This window comes from Xenopus laevis, chromosome 9_10S, assembly GCF_017654675.1.
Source record: "Xenopus laevis strain J_2021 chromosome 9_10S, Xenopus_laevis_v10.1, whole genome shotgun sequence".
Taxonomy (NCBI): domain Eukaryota; kingdom Metazoa; phylum Chordata; class Amphibia; order Anura; family Pipidae; genus Xenopus; species Xenopus laevis.
Window position 1 is genome coordinate 89,424,545 of NC_054388.1, and position 21,353 is coordinate 89,445,897.

Consider the following 21,353-nt stretch of genomic DNA (forward strand, 5'->3'; position numbering starts at 1 on the left):
ATTAAGGTATTTGGGTGTAATACACTGCTACTCTTCCAAATGATTACCAATGCCCCCATCCTGCCTTTTTTGATGAATGGTGCCCAACTGCACCTATTGTAACTAACACCACACTGGACCTGGTAGCATTTACACGGTTCCCGCAGTGGATTGTGTCAGTAAGAACACCAGTGCATAGTCTAAATCGGTTGCAAACATCCATTTGAGCATATGATCCAGAAGTGACCCACTTTAGCGAATGCTAAATGCAACTCATGGTTATAGTGATAGAAATTTGCACCCAAAAATGGACTTTGCACACTGCTCTTCAGAAATGACTGAAAGCTGTTAAAATGACCATTTCTTCCATTAGACAACATTTTGTTTTTGGGGTTTATATCCCTTTTAACTTTATGATAGCTTCAGTACAGCTGCATGAGTTTCCAAAAGTCAGTCTACAAAGGTTACAGAATTTTGTTCCATCTTTTTTTGTAATGTGATATATTTTAGTCACGTTCTCAGCTCACATTTATCTGCAGACATTTAATCCATTAGCCGACATAGCAGAAATGTTATGAAAGGCCATAAACAGTCTCACCCTGGCATTTCAGAAGGAATGCTTTTGCAGACTAAACACCACATCAATTGGATGCTCTATAGACTTTTTCTGTTGTAGTAAATTTACTGTGAATCTACTAATTACTGAATAACCAAGACTATAACAATATCAACAGCATTAAGATAGCAGCATGGTCTGGCATGAATTGTGCCAATGGAACAAGCTGTTTGCTTTTTCGTTAATATCCCACACGCAGTATATGCATTTTAAAAGCTAGGAATAGAAAAGGGCTGGAATAGCCCGAAACGTCGGTTTGCTAATGGTACGAATAAACAATTGAATCCCATATCGGAGTGCTGCTGGATTTATTGCTTTACAATCCCAGCCAGGGTGCTATCTGTGAGGAGTTTATATGTTCTCCCCCTGTCTGTTTGGGTTTCCTTTGGGTGCTATGTTGTCCTCCAGCACTCCAAAAACATACAGGCAAGTTAATTGGCTCCTGATTAAATTGAACATATTGTGTGAATGTGATATGGTTATTGGATGTATAAATGTGTTGGTACTATATAAATAACAGATAATAAATAAATGCAGCTGCACTTGTTGGGATCTAACCTATCTTTTCTCAGCAGAAGTTCATTTGCCTCCCCTAAAAGGCTGATGTTACTGTCTCAGAGACTTCATCCCAGATCTAAAGGAATCTGGGTGCATTTGGTTCTTCCCTAATCACATCCCTGATCCACCTAGGCCCACATTCCCTTATCACGATCCCTGCTTCAGTTGCTTTTGAGGACTTGTAGTGCAACTTTTTTGCTTTTCATTGGTAGGGTTAGCAAAGAATTTTGGTGCAAACTACTGACTTTCAATGACTGATCTCTTTGGCTCCAATGGCAGCTATTATGGCAACAAGTTTAGACCAGGAAGAGTAGTGCAAGAACAAAATAATAAATAGATTGCTTCTCTTTCTTACTGTTATACAGCTATACTGCAATATGTCCTGACAAGGCTTAGAGTTACCCTTGATAAAGCATTCTAAAAATTCAGGTAAAAATCTGAAAATGGGCAAGTGCAAGGCACATGAATGCTTGCTATACTTCATATATTTATTTTGTCATATTTGGAAGTGGAATTTTATTACAACCAATTTGGCGTTTTCTTGCTTCATATAGAAAAAGGCTACTTCAGCATGAGCTTGAATTGGAAAAGTTTAACAACCAATGGTCTAGAGCAGTATTCCCCAATCAGTATCTTGTGAGCAACATGTTGCTCTCCAACCCCTTGGGTGTTGCTCCCAGTGGCCTCAAAGCAGGTGCTTATTTTTGAATTCCAATCTTAGAGGCAAGTTTTGGCTGCATAAAAAACAGGTACACTGCCAAACAGAGCCTCAATGGAGGTTGACAATCCACATAGGGGCTACTAAATGGCCAATCACAGCCCTTATTTGGCACCCCAGAAACATTTTTCATGCTAATGTTGCTTCCCAACTCCTTACTTCTGAATGTTGTTTATGGGTTCTAAAGGTTGGGGATCCCTGGTCTAGAGGGATCACATCAGTTTGGTGTTTGTGTTTGTTATTAATTGATCCAAAACTGAGACCAGAGCTTCTCCTGATGATCTGTTGGTATAGTGCAATGTGGTCTTCCATGTGTATGGTCAAATAGCATTAATATCTGCCTGGCCAACATGTAGCAGTCGAGGCCTTGGCCTGTAGGTGGCCACTTTATGCATGTGCCTAAGGCCATTTTAGCAGGTGAGGACATCTTAACATTAGTTCTCAGTCTGTCTTGTACTTATTTCAGTAAGTACATAAAGGTTAACATAATGAATGATGGGTCTATGTTGAAGGTATCCCTTTCTGTTCAGTAACCATTATTGTATATCCCCGTTAGCATATAACAGTACAATGTTTATTGGGAATAAGCAGAAAACACGATTTTTCATAGGTGTTTCTAGATCATATTTAGACATGGAAAATAACTTTCTGGCTCCATTAAAAGGAAAGCAGGACTAGCATTTAAAATAAAATCCATAGCCGAATGACTGCAAACTGTTCCATTTTGTATAGTCCAGACAGTCATAAAAATATGTTAAATCAAATCTTGTGTTTTTATGACCTAGAAAAGCTACAGTTCTCTCCTTAAGTACTGCAACAACATATATTCAGCTAGAATTGAAATGCATTTTATATGTATCTAGGCAGGCACGCTTCTGTGAGCGAAATATAACCTTGCTGCCTACTACTGACATCATTTTGTGTTTCGGCAGCTTGTGAGTCACCTAATGTTCCCCTACGCTTGACAGACCAGCCTAACTTCAACAATATCATGCTTCAGTGTGTTCACATAGAAAGACGCACGTCTCTATCCAGTGTCCATGCACTAACCTAGGCGTAAAATAATAACCAAGGCAGGTACTACAAATATACTGTTGATGTACTTGCTGGTAAATTTGTAATACCCTCTGATATGCCCCAATTACTGCTCAGTCTCATTTTCTCCATCGTCCTACCACCCTCCCCCCAGAATCCACCAATCGTCTGACCATTGATGTCATCACTCTGCTCCTTTACACCATTGCTCCTCCCATTTATGATACTGTTCTGCCCCTTGACATCATTGATTTACCCCAATATACCCGCCCGGGATTGCTCGGATCCAAAATGTGGTAACACCAAACATTTTGATGGAGAAAAGACAGTATTTTTATGCTGGGAAAAGACCTGTAATTTAAATAGCAGAGAGGTTATTATTTACTGAAGAAGGAAGTTGTTTTTGTTCCTGTAAGTAAACTGGGAATAAAAATAACTCTGACCTTGATGACCATTTCCAGTAATCTACAATACAAGCTACCTATACACAGAAAATAGAAATTTTAATCAAATTCTGTAGATGTAAGAGTTTTATTGTATTTTGGTACAGGTATAGGACCTGTTATCCAGAATGGCTTAGTTTTCTGGATAACGGATATTTCCATAATTTGGATACTTTCATGTCTTAAGTCTACTATAAAATCGTGTAAACATTAAATAAACCCAATAGGCTGGTTTTGCCTCCAGTAAGGATTAATTATATCTTAACTGGGATCAAGTACAAGGTACTGTTTTATTATTATTACAGAGAAAAAATAAATCATTTTTAAAAATGTGGGTTATTTGGATAAAATGGAGTCTGTGGGAGATGGCCTTTCTGTAATTCTGAGCTAATGGATAAAGGGTTTCTGGATGACGTATTCCATACCTTTATTACTGGTTTCTCAAAGGACCACTATACCCTCATTGTTTTTATTTTCTCTTGTGTTTCTTTCTGAAAGATTCTGTATAAAAGTTCAACATTAAAGGTAATACATCCTGTTATAAGCAGAGTGTTGCAACAAATTTGAAGCTATAGCGGCCATTTAACGGGGGGGGGGGGGTTCCCTGTAATGTAATAATAGTTTTTTTTCTTGGTCTCTTAAACTAATGCAGTGAATGAAATGTTTGAGTGTAAGCATCAGACCAATACATGTTATTAGTTGATTAATTGCTAGTTACTAGAGCTGGAGCAAACTTGGCATTGCGAAAAGTTCACTTCTTATTTAGAGAATCAGGGGAGCAATCGTGCAGGGGGACCTGTTATTTGCACTTGTAAATATTATCTGTAGGTTTTATAAAGCTAGTGATTTTAGAAGCAAATAGGTGTGCAGTTTTGTTTCCCCGCACTCAAGGTCTCTTCTGATTTCAGCTTGGATTATGTGACTTTAACCCACTGATCAAGAGCCAAAGAGCCACCTTGATTCTGCCCTTTATTTATACTGTAAGTGTAACAGATTTAGGCAAACCATGAGTGCAGCAGAGCTGTAAAGGGATCAGAATCAAAGAGAACAAGGACAGGAAGAATAATAGTTTTGTTAAAACCGGAGTATTTATGTATGTCGGCAGTAAACGGCACAGCAATATTTAAGAAAAGACAATTACAATGAAATGGGAGATGCATGTGTATATATTGTCCCCAGGATCCCTGGAACAGCAAGAGTTTGGCGCTATGTCCCTATTGTCATACAGGTATGGGACCTGTTATCCAGAATACTCAAGAGCTGGGGTTTTCTGGATAACAGATCTTTCCACAATTTGGATCTTCATACCTTAGGTCTGCTAGAAAATCATGTAAATATTAAATACACCCAATAGCCTGGTTCTGCTTTCAATGAGGATTAATTATCTCATAGTTAGTCATGTACAAGGTACTGTTTTATCATGATAGAGAAAAAGAAAATACTAAGAAAAATTTGGATTATTTGATTATAATTTAGTCTAAGGGAGACAGCCTTTTCGTCTGAGCTCTCTATATAATGGGTTTCCATAACAGATCACATACCTGTATATCTTACTATTTTACAAGCTAAGTGATGTCCTGCAATGTGTGTATATATATATATATATATATATATATATATATATATATATATATATATAGATACATTAAACCCGAGGGGGTTCCATAATCCAGCTGCAGTTGGACTCCCTACAGTCAGGTGGGTTTTGGCCTTTGAACTACCCCACACTATAATCAAACGGAACTACTCTTAGTAGCTCACATTATGTATTTGACCCTCCTAGAATGTGCTTTAACAGGAGCTAACCTGCCACTAACCAGAAGCCTTAATTAATGGGGGTCACTTTCCTTCATTTCCACTGTGGAGTCCTGGCATCTTTACTAGTGAGGCCTCCTGTCCCAGGCTCTTCAGGAATCCATACTCTAAGTTGAGTGGAGTCCAGACAGTTATGGGATCCCAACTTTTTTATAGGCTAAGACTATCCCATAACACCCTAAGCCAATGGAAACATATTCACATAGGAAAATGCAAAAACTTCTGTTATATCTGTTCTTTTTATTACATGGTCATATTACTGCAAGGAGTAATGTTATATATGATCAATGACCCCAGCAACCATAACATTTTGATTTCCAGACGGGAGTGGGCCAGATAATGATAAGAAAATAACAATGTTTAATTACTCAGATCTACTCAGAATTTACAGAAATTTACTCAGAATTTGGGGGGAGTTTCCTCTTTAAATCTGAATCCTTGTTTAAGCAGTGGCCCTCCCTATTGGCTGTTTTCTGTCCTATTTATTAAATCTGTTCTCACAAATGTGGTTGCCATTGAGTATGTACCTGGTTTGAGGTGGTAAAAATGTATGCACATTTGGGAAGGCAACATTCACCTTGTGGCTGCATTAGTGCATAGTGATAGAGAACTAGAGTTATTTTACATTTCAAGCAGTTTCCTATCATTTATCCTTGTTCAGTATCTCCGTCTCCCCAGTACACTGTGCTCTGTCTGTACAGACTGGTTTAATAGAAATCCAATCCCTAAAGTGTGTTGTGGAATATATTTCAGTTATGTTGGCTAGTGCAGCTGAAGTAGCAATGTGTGGCAGGCCCAGCCAAGAAAAGACTCTGCTATTTGTTAGTGTTCAATTTCTTTTGTAATTTGTAGAATAAAATATTAGTGCAATAGAAAGCTTGATTGTAGATTATAATCCTGCCGGTGTCTGACATAAGGTCTGAATGGGATCTACATAAGAACTGAAAAAAGTTAGGCTTCATCCGAACAATTAATCTGCATCCAGCTTGTCCACTCTGCTCTCTCTGAATACCAAAAAGATATATATGTTGTGTATGTTTGGCAATCATGATCAAGTTAATCCAGGCAAATCTATAATGGCAAAATGTTTTATCTTAATGGAAAAAAAAATGATGTTCGCTTTGGCCTGCACTCTGAATAGAAATATTAAGATAACGCCTAAACTCTAATCTCAGTCTTTATTTTGTGGCATGGAGTGTTGAAGAATGATAAACAGGGAGATTGTGAGGAGAAATTTCTTTTTATTTATGTGGTCTTACAAATTCTAGAGGAGAAAATAATTCTGCAGACTTTAGGCGGGATACCTGCCTCATCATTCTTGTGCCACTCCCAATCCTGGGCGCACGCATCAATCGCATGCCACTCTCTTAAGACCACAATGATGCTGGAATTGTGGGGAGAAAAAAAACTGCATTATGGGTAAAAAACAGGGTGCTCACTGCATTTTAGAGTTGACACCTGTCCGGATTTCACCCGGACAACCCGATTTTTGGAAGGACCGCCATCAGTCGTCACCCCTGACATCACCCTCCCTGCCCCCAACGTCACGGGCCCATCCCCAACATCACTGGCCCATCTCCCTATGTCATCGGCCCACCCCCCTATGTCACCGGCCTGCCCCTCTGCCCATTATCGAAAAAAAAGTGGCAACCCTACTGCACTTGCAGATGTAAATGAGTCCTCCAAGGTGTAAGGCTTAGATATCAGTTCATTAAGAGAGAAAACAATACTCTAAATGTATTTTCCTGAGCTATAATAGATATTTTTCAACCTTCTAGCTACAACTCCCAGCATCCCAGACTACACTCTTAGGGCAGAGACAGCATGTCAGATTCAGGGAGATAAGTAGCCCGTCGACAAATCTCCTCTTCTTCGGGGTGACTTATCACTCCAAACTGCTTTCCCCTGCCTTCCCGCTGGTTAGAATGAATATCGCCGGCGGGATGGCACTCGGAGCACTTCGGTTTTCCGAAGTCGCCCAAAGTGACTAATTTCCCCAAATCTGACGTGTCCCTGCCCTAACAAGAACAAACTTAGCGCCAACGACTTGATATCAGTGTGTTATTACATTAGTCAGGTGTCCTACTGGCACACATCTCATTATATACTGCACGAATGTTTTTAGCTCCCCACATCATATGGGGGGTCAGGGATCTTTTATTATATGCACCCAAAGACTGATATGTTTTAGCTCCTGTGTCACAACATTCTTTTTTTTTTTTCCTTGAGTTAGCAAAGTCACCCAAGTGAAAAATGTGTCTCCGCAATGTTTCCACTTTTTTATTTCAATTCAGCTGCAGGTCATTTGGAAACTCGGAATCATCTTTTAAATGAGTTTGGAGATAAAGGTCAGTACATAGTGGCTGCGAGAGCAGTGGAACTTAAATCAAGATCAAATGCAGTTCCCCTTAGCTTGCATGTTCAGGCTGCAAATGGACAACAGTAGGAAATGATGCATGATATCTAACATAAACCTAAAGTGTCCCTGATCTCCAGCAGTTCAAGGGAAATGTTGTTTTTGTATGAATGGGCATGCTGTACCACTTGCGAAAATGTCTGTAAAGGCTGTTATAATCTATAAATGGATAAACTAAGAGGCAAATATGGAGCAAACCAAGAGGGGTGCCCCCACGTGTGTCTATAAGACATTCCGAAGCGTTAGTGTGCGATAAAGGCAAAGCCTCACACAGTCAGCACTTGTTACAACACACAAACGTCCTTTGTATTTTGCTTGCTGCCGTTACTGTTCACCTGCTGAATTATGAATACCTGGTAATTCCTGTTTGAGCTTTATGTACAAACGTGACATGTGGCGCCTTTCTGCATCTACAACTGCCCTCGTTTGTGAGCGAAGTGCCGCTGACAAATGCACAACTGTTTGCTCTAGAAAAACATTCACAAAATTCCATTTTTCAAAGTGCCCATTCTGTCTTGCTTGTATAAATGTAGGCTATGATTTAGCTGGGTATAATTGGTTTCTTGAGCTCTCCAGTAGCCACCTGCCAGCTTGTACCTCAAAGCAGAGAACTAGGGGGATTTATCAGTTTTCTGGGACATTTCAGGGTCTTGCAGCCCAGACTGATATTCTCCTTTTTTCGCTCTGATGTAAAACTCAGGGCTCATTTATAATCACTGGGTATATTTATACCTGGGCAGTAAACCATAACAACCAATCAGTGATTATATATTTTCAGCCAGCCTGCAGGTAGAACAATGGAAGCAACCATTTCATTGGTCGCCACTTGTTACTGCTCACGTACAATTTGCCCAGTGGTTATAAATGTGCCTCTTGCTTAATTCCCTGGATGCCTCAGGAATAGGCATCATCATTAACAACGCTCCCAGTAGGTTTGTATGATTTGGCTGCGTTCGGATATATCCAGGACAGTGTCGGACTGGCACACCAGGGGCCCACCCAAAAACCTTAGACCAGGGGCCCACTCTGAGTACTATTATTCTTTCTCTCCTCACTCAACCTCTATTCTCCTGGTGTCTTTTATTTACATAATATAATCTATTATTCAAACTATTTTGCCTCTTTGTTCTCATAGAAATAGGGAATGACCGTGAAATAGGCCAAATGTTTATCAGCATGAGGGGCCACTGACACCTGGGCCCACCAGGAGTTTTCCTGGTATCCCGGTGGGCCAGTCCGACACTGATCCAGGAGTTTGTAAGTTGGCAGAAAGGGTTGTTGAAATTAATAATTTCTCAAGATCTAGAGACCAGCATAGGTATAAATGTATGACAAAGTGTTGTGCCTGTTATAAGGCATAGTCAGCAGGTTTATGAGAGGCCGTGTGACTCTAAAAATGTAGTTCATGCATTCAGTTTAATGGAGAGGTGTTTTAATGGAGAACTAAAGACTAAAACAAACGTGGCTAGAAAAGCTATATTTTATATGCGGAATTGACTGTACCAGCAGAGAGGTTTAACAGCCCTTTAATGGTTGAGAATTTTAAATCGGCCCAAAGCAGCTCGCCATCTTGGATCTTGTTAGGCCACCTTTTAAGTGGCAGTGATGCTGCACATGCTCAGTGAGCTCTGGGCAGCTGATGAGAAGCTCATCTTAAAGGGGAACTATCACAATAATAAAAATGTAATATAAGCTTCAGCATAATGAAATAAGAAACTTTCTAAATACAACCAATTAAAATTTCTGAAATTATCAAATTTATCTTTACTATTCCTCTCTCAGCATCTGTTTCTCTTCATTCTGTCTTTATGCCGGAGTTGGGTGTCAGATGAATGATCCAATATATATTATAGGGGGCTCCTGTTGCCTAGAAGATATATTAAAGCTCAGTCTATTTAAATCACCAGAAATCCTGTCTCTCTACATGCAGAATTTGTGCAAAAGACAGTTATTTTGTTACATTTTGCATTGGAATCAGTTATTTGAGTAAGCTCTAATACATCTACTAGGAAAGGAAGCCCCCCTCCCTATAGGATATATTGGATCATTCATCTTACTTCAGTATGAGGAAGCCTATATTAAATTTAAAATTTTGCGATAGTTCCCCTTTAAAGGTCACAGGAAATCAAATAGAAAATTGAGTTACATCACTCATAACAACTGATGCTACAGGGCTGATTATGAAATTCTGTTGCACACCGGTTTCCGAGATGGGAAATAAAGGGTGCAAATTTTTTTGTTGTCTGATTTCATTCTCTTTTAGAATGAGGAATATGTGTATAAATACACTTTATGTGGTGAAATCGTTGCTAATTTCACTGGTTGATGATATATTGTATAACAGTACATGGTACATACAGTACATTCGCTTGATGTAAGTGAGCATATCGGCTGCATTTAAATCCATAACACGTTTATAAATACACAGAAAGCAGCAGGGGAGCAGAACTGTCAGTGCAGTTAAGTTTAAGTGTCACATTGTAATAACGCTTTGCATGTCTTTCTCAGTGATGTGATAAAAAAGGCTGCGGATAACTAAGAAAGGCTGTATTTGTTGTCTCCCCCCCCATGTTCTACTGTTATGTCTGCACAATATAAAGCAATCTGTTCAGTTCTAATCCAAGTTGTGCTTCTTTTATAGCAAAACAAATATAGTTGTATATGATAAAACCAGTGCACCACTAGAAAAACAATGTTCTGTTTATTATTTTTTTTTATAACTTTATTTTTAATTTTCATATGTTTTAAATGCAGCTGTTACATTTGGTATAAATTGCATCGCTGTGTTCAGCAGCCTGGTTATACGATTGCTATGTTATTCTGATATGTACAGCTTACACAAATCAAGTCAAGAGATTTGTTTATTTTGATCATGTTGGCTTCTGGTTTAGAACAGATGCACACTGGTTAATTTTGGACTTCTTGCCCACCATGTTTTTAGGAACCCAAACATACCTGGCTAAAATGCTTAAGATGATCCATAAAGGGCATGTAAAGCCAAAAAAAATAAAATCCCGTTTTTACTTTCTTTAATGAAAAAGAAACCTATCTCCAATATACTTTAATTAAAAAATGTCTACCGTTTTATAAGAAACCTGACTGTATGCAGTGAAATTCTCGCTTTATTTACTGCTGTGGATAGGAATTGTCAGATGGTCCCTAACTGCTGAGCAGGGAAACAATCATACTTATGAACAAAGTTACAAGATGGTGACCCCCTGTAGCCAACGTTGAAAGCATAAATTATTTGTTTGATTAGGTTTGTAGTGCAGTAAGTTAATGTTTATATTTAGTATACAAAATACAGCATTTTTAGCCTTATTCTATTTTAGACTTTACATGCCCTTTAAAGCCCTTCAGAGTAGCTAGGAGATCCAATCAATCCAACAACCTCTCTCACAGGACTTTTCATAGTGCCAAACAAATTGTAGTTTACTTCAATGTTTTGGCTATTAACTCACCGTCATCAGGAAGTGCAACACACACCAAACAAATTCCCATCATAATGGCCCTAGTGGCGCCAACAACTACCCATGATGGCATACCCCAGAGTATACAACATACGTGATGACATGTCTAGTGCCAGGAAGTGAAATATACACATAACCACATCGGTTCCAAGCCCAACATAAAAATCGTTCAGTCTCTTATACATTCCCCCATTGGTGTGCCCAATCCCGTGGTGTGGATCCCTAGTGACAATTAAAACAGACCAGAAAGGTAAATATAGAATTAAAACTTGTCTTAGGGGCATCGCCACCTATTTCCATTCCGAGTTCCGAATGGGAACTCAGTACCCACATAGAGACAATATGTCAACCGTATTAAGCAACTGCTAACTTGATATATCGCCCATTCCTGCAGAGTTGTAGCCACCTAAGAAGCAGAAGAAACCCCTCCATAATGCTCCGGAGACTGTCAATGCACAGTGCCTACTGGCAAACAACCACACTGAGTCCATCTGCCTCAATGTAGTTGGCCACATCTACCTCTGCATTGCGAGTAAGCCACTGCTCGGTGTACAGGGGCATTGTTTGTGTATGTTACTTTCCAAGTCACTTTCACATTCCCATGACATTACTGGTTCTCAGCCGTTGGCCATATTGCTTCATGCTCACCAGGATTAGTAGTATGAGGTACCGTCTGGCACGCACACTTTCTGTCCCCTCGTTGGCATACTTACTCAGCAAAACCAGTCAACCAATATATTGCCCATACACCAATGAATGGAGAAGGCGTTAGGCGCACCATGGACCAACATAAATGCATTCAGTAGGGTATTTTTTTTACACAAAGTGGATCGACAGATTTACTGTAAGTATCCTCGAATTCCAGGGGAATTTCTGCTTGGTGGTACGAATGACAGTAAAGGGCCTACCTTCTATTCACTCTATTATAGCTCATATTGTGGGTAAAAAGCCTGAAACAAAATAAGAGGAATCAAAAAATGCCATAATATCACTCCCATATAGTAATTGGCTGGGCGTGTATCCCCAGCCTAAGGGTATCATTATACAGCCAATGCACAGTCAGTTAATGAAATGACAAGAGAAACAACCTTCCTGTAACATTAAAGAAACAAATAATGCTTTGTAATTATAAACATCATTGTTTGTAACATTGTAAGTATTTGTGTCCTACAATAGAGGGACATTGTAGGACACAAATACCTACAATGTTACAAATGATGAAGTGCAGTGTCACTGGCAACTCCTAACAAAATCTAAGATGGTGAGCTCCTGTGCACAACTTCTAAGGCCTCAATCATTACTGTTATTAATATTCTGAAACTTTGGACTGGTTCAGTATGTAAAAAACAGCATTTTTACCCAATACTGATTTTTAAGGTTTAGTTCTCCTTTAAGTCTTCTCCTATGCATGACAGGAAACTCAATGTAGAATCTGAAAAAGGGTAAAATATAAGTGAGGAATCTTAGTTAGTAACAGCCATAAATAGTGGCACAATTTGTATTCTTTTTCATTGTTATACCCATTTCACCTGCAAGAATGGAATGTCCCCCATTGTATTGTCTGTGCCGTCTGTGAACTCCGATGCCCTGAATCTGCAACAAGGGGTAAGTAACAAGTTTGGGCCATTTACCCAGTATAACACCCAGGCTGGGGGGGAGCAGGGAGGGGGTCTATTTAGGGTAGGGGATTTTAATAAAAATGGTTTGGTTCTCCTTTAAAGTGGAGGTTCATCTTCAAACATTATTTTCAGTTCAGTTGGTTTCAGATTGTTCACTAGAAATAAAGATTTGTTTTCCAATTACTTTCTATTTTCTATTTGTGACCATTTTTATATCAATATTGAAGTGTAAAGTTTCAATTTTTATCTTCTAAAGCAGGGGTCCCCAACCGCCGGGCCGCGGACAAAAACGAGGCGCGCTGAAATTGGACACCGGCACGTCCAAACTTGCTGCTGACCCCAGGCCCAACCCCACCCCCCGGTCCTTGCAAAAAAAAAGAAAAGAAAAAGACTTTGTTTTTTTGCACCGGTCCCCGGTCCAAAAAAAGTTGGGGACCCCTGTTCTAAAGCAGCTCTGGGAGGGGGGTCTCCGACTCTTTAACTGTTTTAAATGAATACATTTAGTTTATACGTTTATTATCTTTGTCCCTGCTGAGCAGAGCTTCTGAGTTTCATTAAAGGCAGCTGTTAGAATTGATACAATAGTTGCTGTGATAGTCAACAGCTACTGCTGAGAAATGTATCAACTAATTGTTTCAAATTGTAACCGTTCAAAACGCTCCTAGATTACCGAGCTGCGAGACAGACACTAAAAAGAACATTAAACTTTAAATATTGGGAAAATGCTAAAAAATAAACGATGGAAAGCAGTTGAGAAAAGTCTTTATATATGGTGAACAATCTGTAAACAATTCAACTGTGTTTGGAAGGTTAACAACCCCTTTAAGGCCCTGAAAGGTATCCTTTTTATATGTATATTGGAGGTCAAAGCAGAAGTCATTTTGGTGTGTATTAATAAAATATCCCCCATGTCCCCAAGGTTCATGACACATTGATACATTTTAAAAATATGCTTTGCCTTTTAACCTTTGCCATTAATATGCACCTATTGAGAATAAAACGATGGGCTTGCCGGCTTATACAAATGTTAAAGTGCCTATTTTGTGCTCTGAACCGGTGAAAATGAATGGTATAACAACACAATATATTCTATAGAGACCTAACCTACAGGTGAATTAAGAAATTGAAATGTTGATACATGAATTACTTTGAGTATGACATTTGTTTGGGCTCACTGAACTGTCTGCTGTATTCCTGGTGTCAGCTTTGGGCAGCTACATCTCCTAGAAACGGATCAAAATCTATGGTTGTCACTGGGATACTGGGAAATATATCTTAAAAAATTCTGAAGGACAACTGGTTGTCTATATTGGCCTCTAGTTCGTAATTGCCACCATCTTTTTTTTTTATGGTGAATAGATATTTTCTTACACTTCACAAAAGTCCTTTACAAAAATGACTGATGACTAATGCATCAAGTTGGATTTATATTTGCATGCATATGTCCTAAACTATTATTAAGTTGAGTTGAAAAAAGACCATAGTCCATCAAGTTCAACCCCTCCAAATGAAAACCCAGCATCCATACACACACCCCTCCCTACTTTTACATAAATTATATACATACCCATACCTAAACTAACTATAGAGCTTAGTGTCACAATAGCCTTTGATATTATGTCTGTCCAAAAAATCATCCAAGCCATTCTTAAAGGCATTAACTGAATCAGCCATCACAACATCACCCGCCAGTGCATTCCTCAACCTCCTTGGGAAGAACCACCAACCTGCAACTTAAAGTGCTTCTGTTACCCTTTTGCTCCATGGGGTAGATTTATCAAAGAGTGAAGTTAGAGATCTCCACAGTCCGCAGAGTGAAATACCACCTCTCTCCATTCGTTTATATTGGATTTTTAAAGGCGTATTTATCAAAGGGTGATAATTCTATGTAATAAACTGAAATTCCCATTGCAGAGGGTGGGGAGAAGTGCAAGCGGCTCTTTGGTGATTTGTAGTCAGTTGAAATAACTGAAAAAGTATAGAGACTAGGGTAATGTTTTTTGTCAGTTTATCAGGCCCATTCATTGTTCATATGGATTGTCTTCTTGAAGTCCCATTTAGATTTGTCCACAAGCCTAAATGGGGAGAGTTTGCTGACGCTCAAATCCCCGTAAACCTATTACCCATAGGTAGCAGTAGATTCAGCAGCCGTCAGGGTAAAATGTACAGTGGTGTGAAAAACTATTTGCCCCCTTCCTGATTTCTTATTCTTTTGCATGTTTGTCACACAAAATGTTTCTGATCATCAAACACATTTAACTATTAGTCAAAGATAACACAAGTAAACACAAAATGCAGTTTTTAAATGAGGGTTTTTATTATTTAGGGAGAAAAGAAATCCAAACCTGTGTGAAAAAGTAATTGCCCCCTGAACCTAATAACTGGTTGGGCCACCCTTAGCAGCAATAACTGCAATCAAGCGTTTGCGATAACTTGCAACGAGTCTTTTACAGCGCTCTGGAGGAATTTTGGCCCACTCATCTTTGCAGAATTGTTGTAATTCAGCTTTATTTGAGGGTTTCTAGCATGAACCGCCTTTTTAAGGTCATGCCACAACATCTCAATAGGATTCAGGTCAGGACTTTGACTAGGCCACTCCAAAGTCTTCATTTTGTTTTTCTTCAGCCATTCAGAGGTGGATTTGCTGGTGTGTTTTGGGTCATTGTCCTGCTGCAGCACCCAAGATCGCTTCAGCTTGAGTTGACGAACAGATGGCCGGACATTCTCCTTCAGGATTTTTTGGTAGACAGTAGATGGTTCCATCTATCACAGCAAGTCTTCCAGGTCCTGAAGCAGCAAAACAACCCCAGACCATCACACTACCACCACCATATTTTACTGTTGGTATGATGTTCTTTTTCTGAAATGCTGTGTTACTTTTACGCCAGATGTAACGGGACGCGCACCTTCCAAAAAGTTCAACTTTTGTTCTTCGTCGGTCCACAAGGTATTTTCCCAAAAGTCTTGGCAATCATTGAGATGTTTTTTAGCAAAATTGAGACGAGCCTTAATGTTCTTTTTGCTTAAAAGTGGTTTGCGCCTTGGAAATCTGCCGTGCAGGCCGTTTTTGCCCAGTCTCTTTCTTATGGTGGAGTCGTGAACACTGACCTTAATTGAGGCAAGTGAGGCCTGCAGTTCTTTAGATGTTGTCCTGGGGTCTTTTGTGGCCTCTCGGATGAGTTGTCTCTGCGCTCCTGGGAAGGTTCACCACTGTTCCATGTTTTTGCCATTTGTGGATAATGGCTCTCACTGTGGTTCGCTGGAGTCCCAAAGCTTTAGAAATGGCTTTATAACCTTTGAAATTGAACTCAGGTGTGATAAACCACAGTTAAGTTATTTTTTAACAAGGGGGGCAATCACTTTTTCACACAGGCCCATGTAGATTTGGAGTTTTTTTCCTCCCTTAATAACGTAAACCTTCATTTAAAAACTGCATTTTGTGTTCAATTATGTTATCTTTGACTAATAGTTAACGGTTTTTGATGAGCAGAAACATTTAAGTGTGACAGACATGCAAAAGAATAAGAAATCAGGAAGGGGGCAAAAAGTTTTTCACACCACTGTAAATAAGGCTATGTTGCAATTAGGATGCGACTTCTCATTTACAAAGACAAATTGTCACATGTGTAATTTGTCCTGCTGACTAATATAGGCACTAAACATTTTTGGGATTTTTGCATTCATACTGTTTATATGAGCTTCAATCATACCAGTTTCCCATTAATTTCATGAATGTTTACCTTTGAATGTGTATAAGGAGGGAGGCAATGCTGCTACCATACCTCTTGCCTCAGCAGACAATAAGCAAATCACTCATTGTGGCTCTACGTGGGATAAACTTGAAGTATCTGTAGATTGTTGTATGCACTAATGTGCTTGAAAAATAGATTTACTCAGCCATCTCCCATTCACAGGCAATTTATATTTGCTTAATACTTTTAGGAATATTAATAGGAGCTGGTTATAAAGAACACATAGCATGTAGTAGCTCAAGCTTAGCTGCACTAGACTTTCTATGGTTCTGCTTGGGTTAAATAATTATTTAAAAATATATATGTTCTTGTTTGATTTATTATGGAAATATCTTGTTGTTCTCATTATTTAAAATCTCGCCATGGAATAAAAGTCCCAAATTGCTACCTTTAACAGAGAACGTTCCAATCAAGAACCACAACTGAGACTATCTTCTAAACAGCCTGTAATTTACATATTTCAGTACAACTGCTCAGGCATATATATTAAAACCACCATAAAAACAGCAGTCTGTGGGAAAAAAAGTAAATTATGATGCTGCGCGAGGTTGTGGGTTATTTATTTCTGCGCACAGGTGCGGCGAGTTTAGAGATGTGAAACTAAAGTAGACAGATATGTAGAACAGAATAATTGTTTTGTCCCCTTCTGCAGGTGTTGCTTATTTCTGAGTTAAATTGTGTTCCATGCTTAGAACTTTAGATGTTCTCATTATATGTGAAGCTTTGCATTCTCAGGTTAGGTGAATAACTCTTCAACAGACTGAAAGCTACATGAGTCCACCCAGTGAGAATGGAACATTATAAAATGATCATTAAGATTGATGTCAGTCTGTCTTAGAATAGCTACAGCTTTTCTTCTAGAAAAGCAACAGCAGCAAAAGATATTCTGTCTCATTTACATATGTAAGTACTAGTGATGGGCGAATAAATTCTGCGTCAGGCACCAATTTGCAGCGAATTTCCGCGTTTGGCCCCGGCGGATAAATTTGCAAAAGTGCTGTGATCAAAAAAATTTCACTCACGTCAAAACCGTCATGCGTCAACACTATTCGGATGCCCATTGACTTTAACACCGGCGGCAAAATTGACGCGGCCGTCAAATTTTGTGTTTCGCAATTTTTTTTGCCGTTTCAAAAATTTCGTAGGTAATAGTATCAATGGATTCAACTAATTTTATCAAGAAATTGGGTACTAATTTTATTATTGATGCTACACAAGTTGTGATGGACAGCGCAGAAGCTGTGATTATCCTGGAATTTGTGTTGCATTCATTTAGTGCACAACAGGGGGGAATGTAATAAAAGTCACAAAGATAAAAACAATTCACACCAATTAGAATAAAAATTCACATCTCACAATGTAATATTCTTCATTAAACTGTTATTGCATTGCAAATTTTAATTGTGCACTTTTAAGAAGTGCTTGAAGGTGTCGTAATCTTTTGGAGCAAACATAACTTTTTCAATAACTTTTATTACATTTACTGCGCATTGGCGCAAACTATAAAATTTGCAATCTTTCTTCCACTGTTGGAAGCGGTCGCTAAACAGTTTCCGGGTTCGCAAAAGCTATATTAAATTTGCGCAAAGAAAAATTTGTTTGCGCAAAGCCATACCTTTTCGCATTGCAAATGGTTTTTCCGTTACTGACTTTTATTACATTACTCCATTTGTGTTTTATTTGTAATGAGCCCTGCTTTCAGGTGTTTGCCATGTGTTTTTTTACCCATAATGCAGTATTTGTGCCTATAATTCCAACATCATTTTGGTTGCCAGACAGAGTTGCGCCTGACACAATTGTGACTGCCGCATCAAAATTGACTCACGTAAATTGCATGAAAAAAGAGTACGATTGGTGTAGTTTCTTGTGTGAGAGAAGCTTATGCGTCCTATTCTTTTGGTGTAACTGTGCTGTGGCAATTGATGCAAGCCACTGTGGTGAGTTCAGAACTATCACTTGGTTCAAAGGTGGCAGTAGCTTTATGGTCCCTCTGTATCAATAGGTGCAATTGTGCTCAATTAGGAACAGGAGAAGGATTACTAACCCAGAAAACTACAGAAATTCAAGGAGTGCATGGTGACCGTCTTGATTTTTCATGCATGAAGTGTGGACAATTTTGCAGTTGCAATTATTAATGAATGCTATTGCAACCTTTTTGTTTCTACTATATTTTAGCAATGTAGCATTTTGGTTAAATCTTTTTTATTTGGCACTTTTTTAGTAAATCTATACTTTGTATAGAAGTCTGACTCCGCTAACAGATATGTATTAGCGTCACTTCACTTGAATAGAGTTGCAGGATTGGATGGGTTGGACAGAGAACAGGCAGAATGTAGCCATCCGCTGTCGCAGGTAGGGTCACTTTGTGTATGTGGCTGTAGAGAACAGCTGAAAAAAATACCTTTAATGCAGATCTCTGCTGCCCTCCACCCTTCCTCTCCCAGTCTATATCATTGACCTTCTTTATCTCAATAGCTTTTTCCTGTTTATAAAGCCTCACCACATCCTTCCTTTTAACTTGACACATTCTAGTACCTACAAAGTACTTTGTCTCTCCCAGTGGCATTCTGTAATAACCAGTGACCTTGCATGTCCTCTGCATGTAAATCACCACGGCCCCTATTTAGAATACTGTAAGGAGCATTATTGTTTGCTTTTTACAGTTAAGCATTGTATTTATGGAACCCTACATACCCATTTCTCTGTTCTCCAAAACCATAGATGAGCACTTTATGTATGCATCACCTTTTTGAGCTCACTTAGAATCATATACATTACTGCATCCTCCCTAAAACTTGAAGTCTGCTGCAGCTATAGAGTTTATGATGGTCCACCATGTTTTTTCCTTACCCAGCCAACACTTCGACTAGAAAAGGAGGCCAAGCCCATCATACTGGGCAACCCTTGCTTTTTAAACATTTGATTTGCTGTACAGCAATGAAAAGATTCAATGTAATTGTGGTCATATTATTTTTTAATTGTATTAGTCTCTATCAGTTTGGTCATAATAGGCCAATAATATCTGGCCTTCAGTGGTCAGCTCAGTGTATGTGATAATAGAAGAATTTGCATGAGACTTATAACTACGTATCTGTATATACATTAGGATGCTATGTATTAGAACCATCTTTAATGGGGAGCAAACAGGAGGGAAAACCCTGGTTCCAACACTTTGTAAAAAAAAAACTGCTTTTAGTGCTTTGCAACCCAAGGATAACTCCAGAATCCAGCAACATGATTCCCTGGAGACACTGAAAGTTGTTTAGTAACAATAAAAGAACTATGGGTTAAAGAATAAATAATGCAACCCCATGTGGGGTATTTTATGTTGAGCTCCACCATCCTTAAGGACAGTGTACAGCCTTGCAGCTCGTATTCTGAGCCCTATGAAAGCTGTCAAGGTAAAGGTTCAGTATCAAAATATCTTTCCAGTAGTGAAATGATTTACTAGTTAATAGTGTGCCTGGGCTGAAAATTCTCAGTCAATATCTTTTTAAAGTCTAAATTGCTCTGGGTCTTTGACCTGTGTTATTGGACTATGTTTAAAATTCTAACTGCATGCATGATTAATTGCGGTACATATGCTTCTGGATGAGAAGCAGCAGTAAATCATATCAAATTGCACTTGGTTAGTAAATTAATCTCCGATTTCAGCTGTCATAATGTATTTGAAAAAAACTGTGCAATATCTTTCAGTGACAAAACAGAGAGCAGAATATCAACATTTTAAGGTTCATATATTTTATTTTTCAGACGATGGCCTTTGCTTCTAAAATGTACAGTATATCATATGTACTGTTTGTCATGTAATAGAGACCCAACAACTCAATTTCTTCTATTTAAAAGGGCAGTATACTCCCTTATTTAACACAGCTTCAATGATTAGGACTAAACATATGTTTTGCTCATGGACTGGTGTCCCCCATGCAAAAATTGTGTAAGGTTGCTGATCATATCCTAAAAATGAAAGTCTTCTATCCAAGTATTCGAAATAAAAATAAGTAAATTTTGTATGTCTTCTGCTTCTAAGCCAGCACACTCTTGGTGAGTCCATGAAGTTCTAAGGCTCATGATAAAGGTTTCTTTCAAATTCTTTTCCAATTTTTTTTTTTTTATTGTTTCTTTGCTATTTTCCATCTGTTTGTCAGATTGCTAAATTTGCTTTGAGATGTCCAGACCGTTCTTTTGCAAAGAACAATAATTTCCTCCAGCGCTACAGAACATTTGATTTACAATCTCCCAAAGATCTACTTGAAACAACATTGTCTTTTTATCTGGTTATGGGGAATCAAACCTGTTTTTTTCTGTTGATTAGTCTAAACCATTTATAATGGAAATCTTTAAGATATGTAAATAATATGTTTTCACTTGGGTCAATAAGTTACTAATGAATGTTTCTTTTATCAAACAGGAAAATCAAGCAACAATGTGCAGTGGGACGATGATTCAGTGGAGTACCCAACTGTGAATCCAGTCCGAATTGCCTTTGTTTTGGTTGTCCATGGCAGAGCCTCCAGACAGCTCCAGAGAATGTTCAAGGCAATTTACCACAAGGACCATTATTATTATATCCATTGTGACAAGGTACAGAACTCACATTCCCTAATTTTTGGTTAGACGACCATGGCCTGTGACCTTTTATGAACCAGCACATTTCTTCCATAGCTTCATGGTGGTTGAACAGCAACAGATGGATGCCCATGGGATACCTTGTCTCCTTATCAATAATGGGAAATCTAATGGTTGTGTTCGGTGCTCTAGGCCATCCTTTGCTTTTCAGATTGACCCTTAGTCTGCGGACAACCATGGAATTTATAAGATAGTATTTAAGTATCTCTTCACTTTATGAAGTTTTAATAGGCTACGTAAGCAAACCAAGTCTGGCTGTCTGGTCATAATATTGTTCTTATCTCACTTTTAAATGAAATGCAG

General features: G+C 38.7%; 1 protein-coding gene across 2 annotated transcripts in view; it reads left to right on the forward strand.

The window, feature by feature from the left end:
• xylt1.S (xylosyltransferase I S homeolog) overlaps nucleotides 1-21,353 on the forward strand; it is a 196,852-nt gene that overhangs the window by 110,251 nt on the left and 65,248 nt on the right. For both annotated transcript variants that reach the window (XM_018239112.2, XM_018239111.2), the window contains exon 3: nucleotides 20,833-21,005. In XM_018239112.2, coding sequence (XP_018094601.1) covers nucleotides 20,833-21,005 — 173 coding nt within the window. The remainder of the gene's footprint in view (nucleotides 1-20,832; nucleotides 21,006-21,353) is intronic.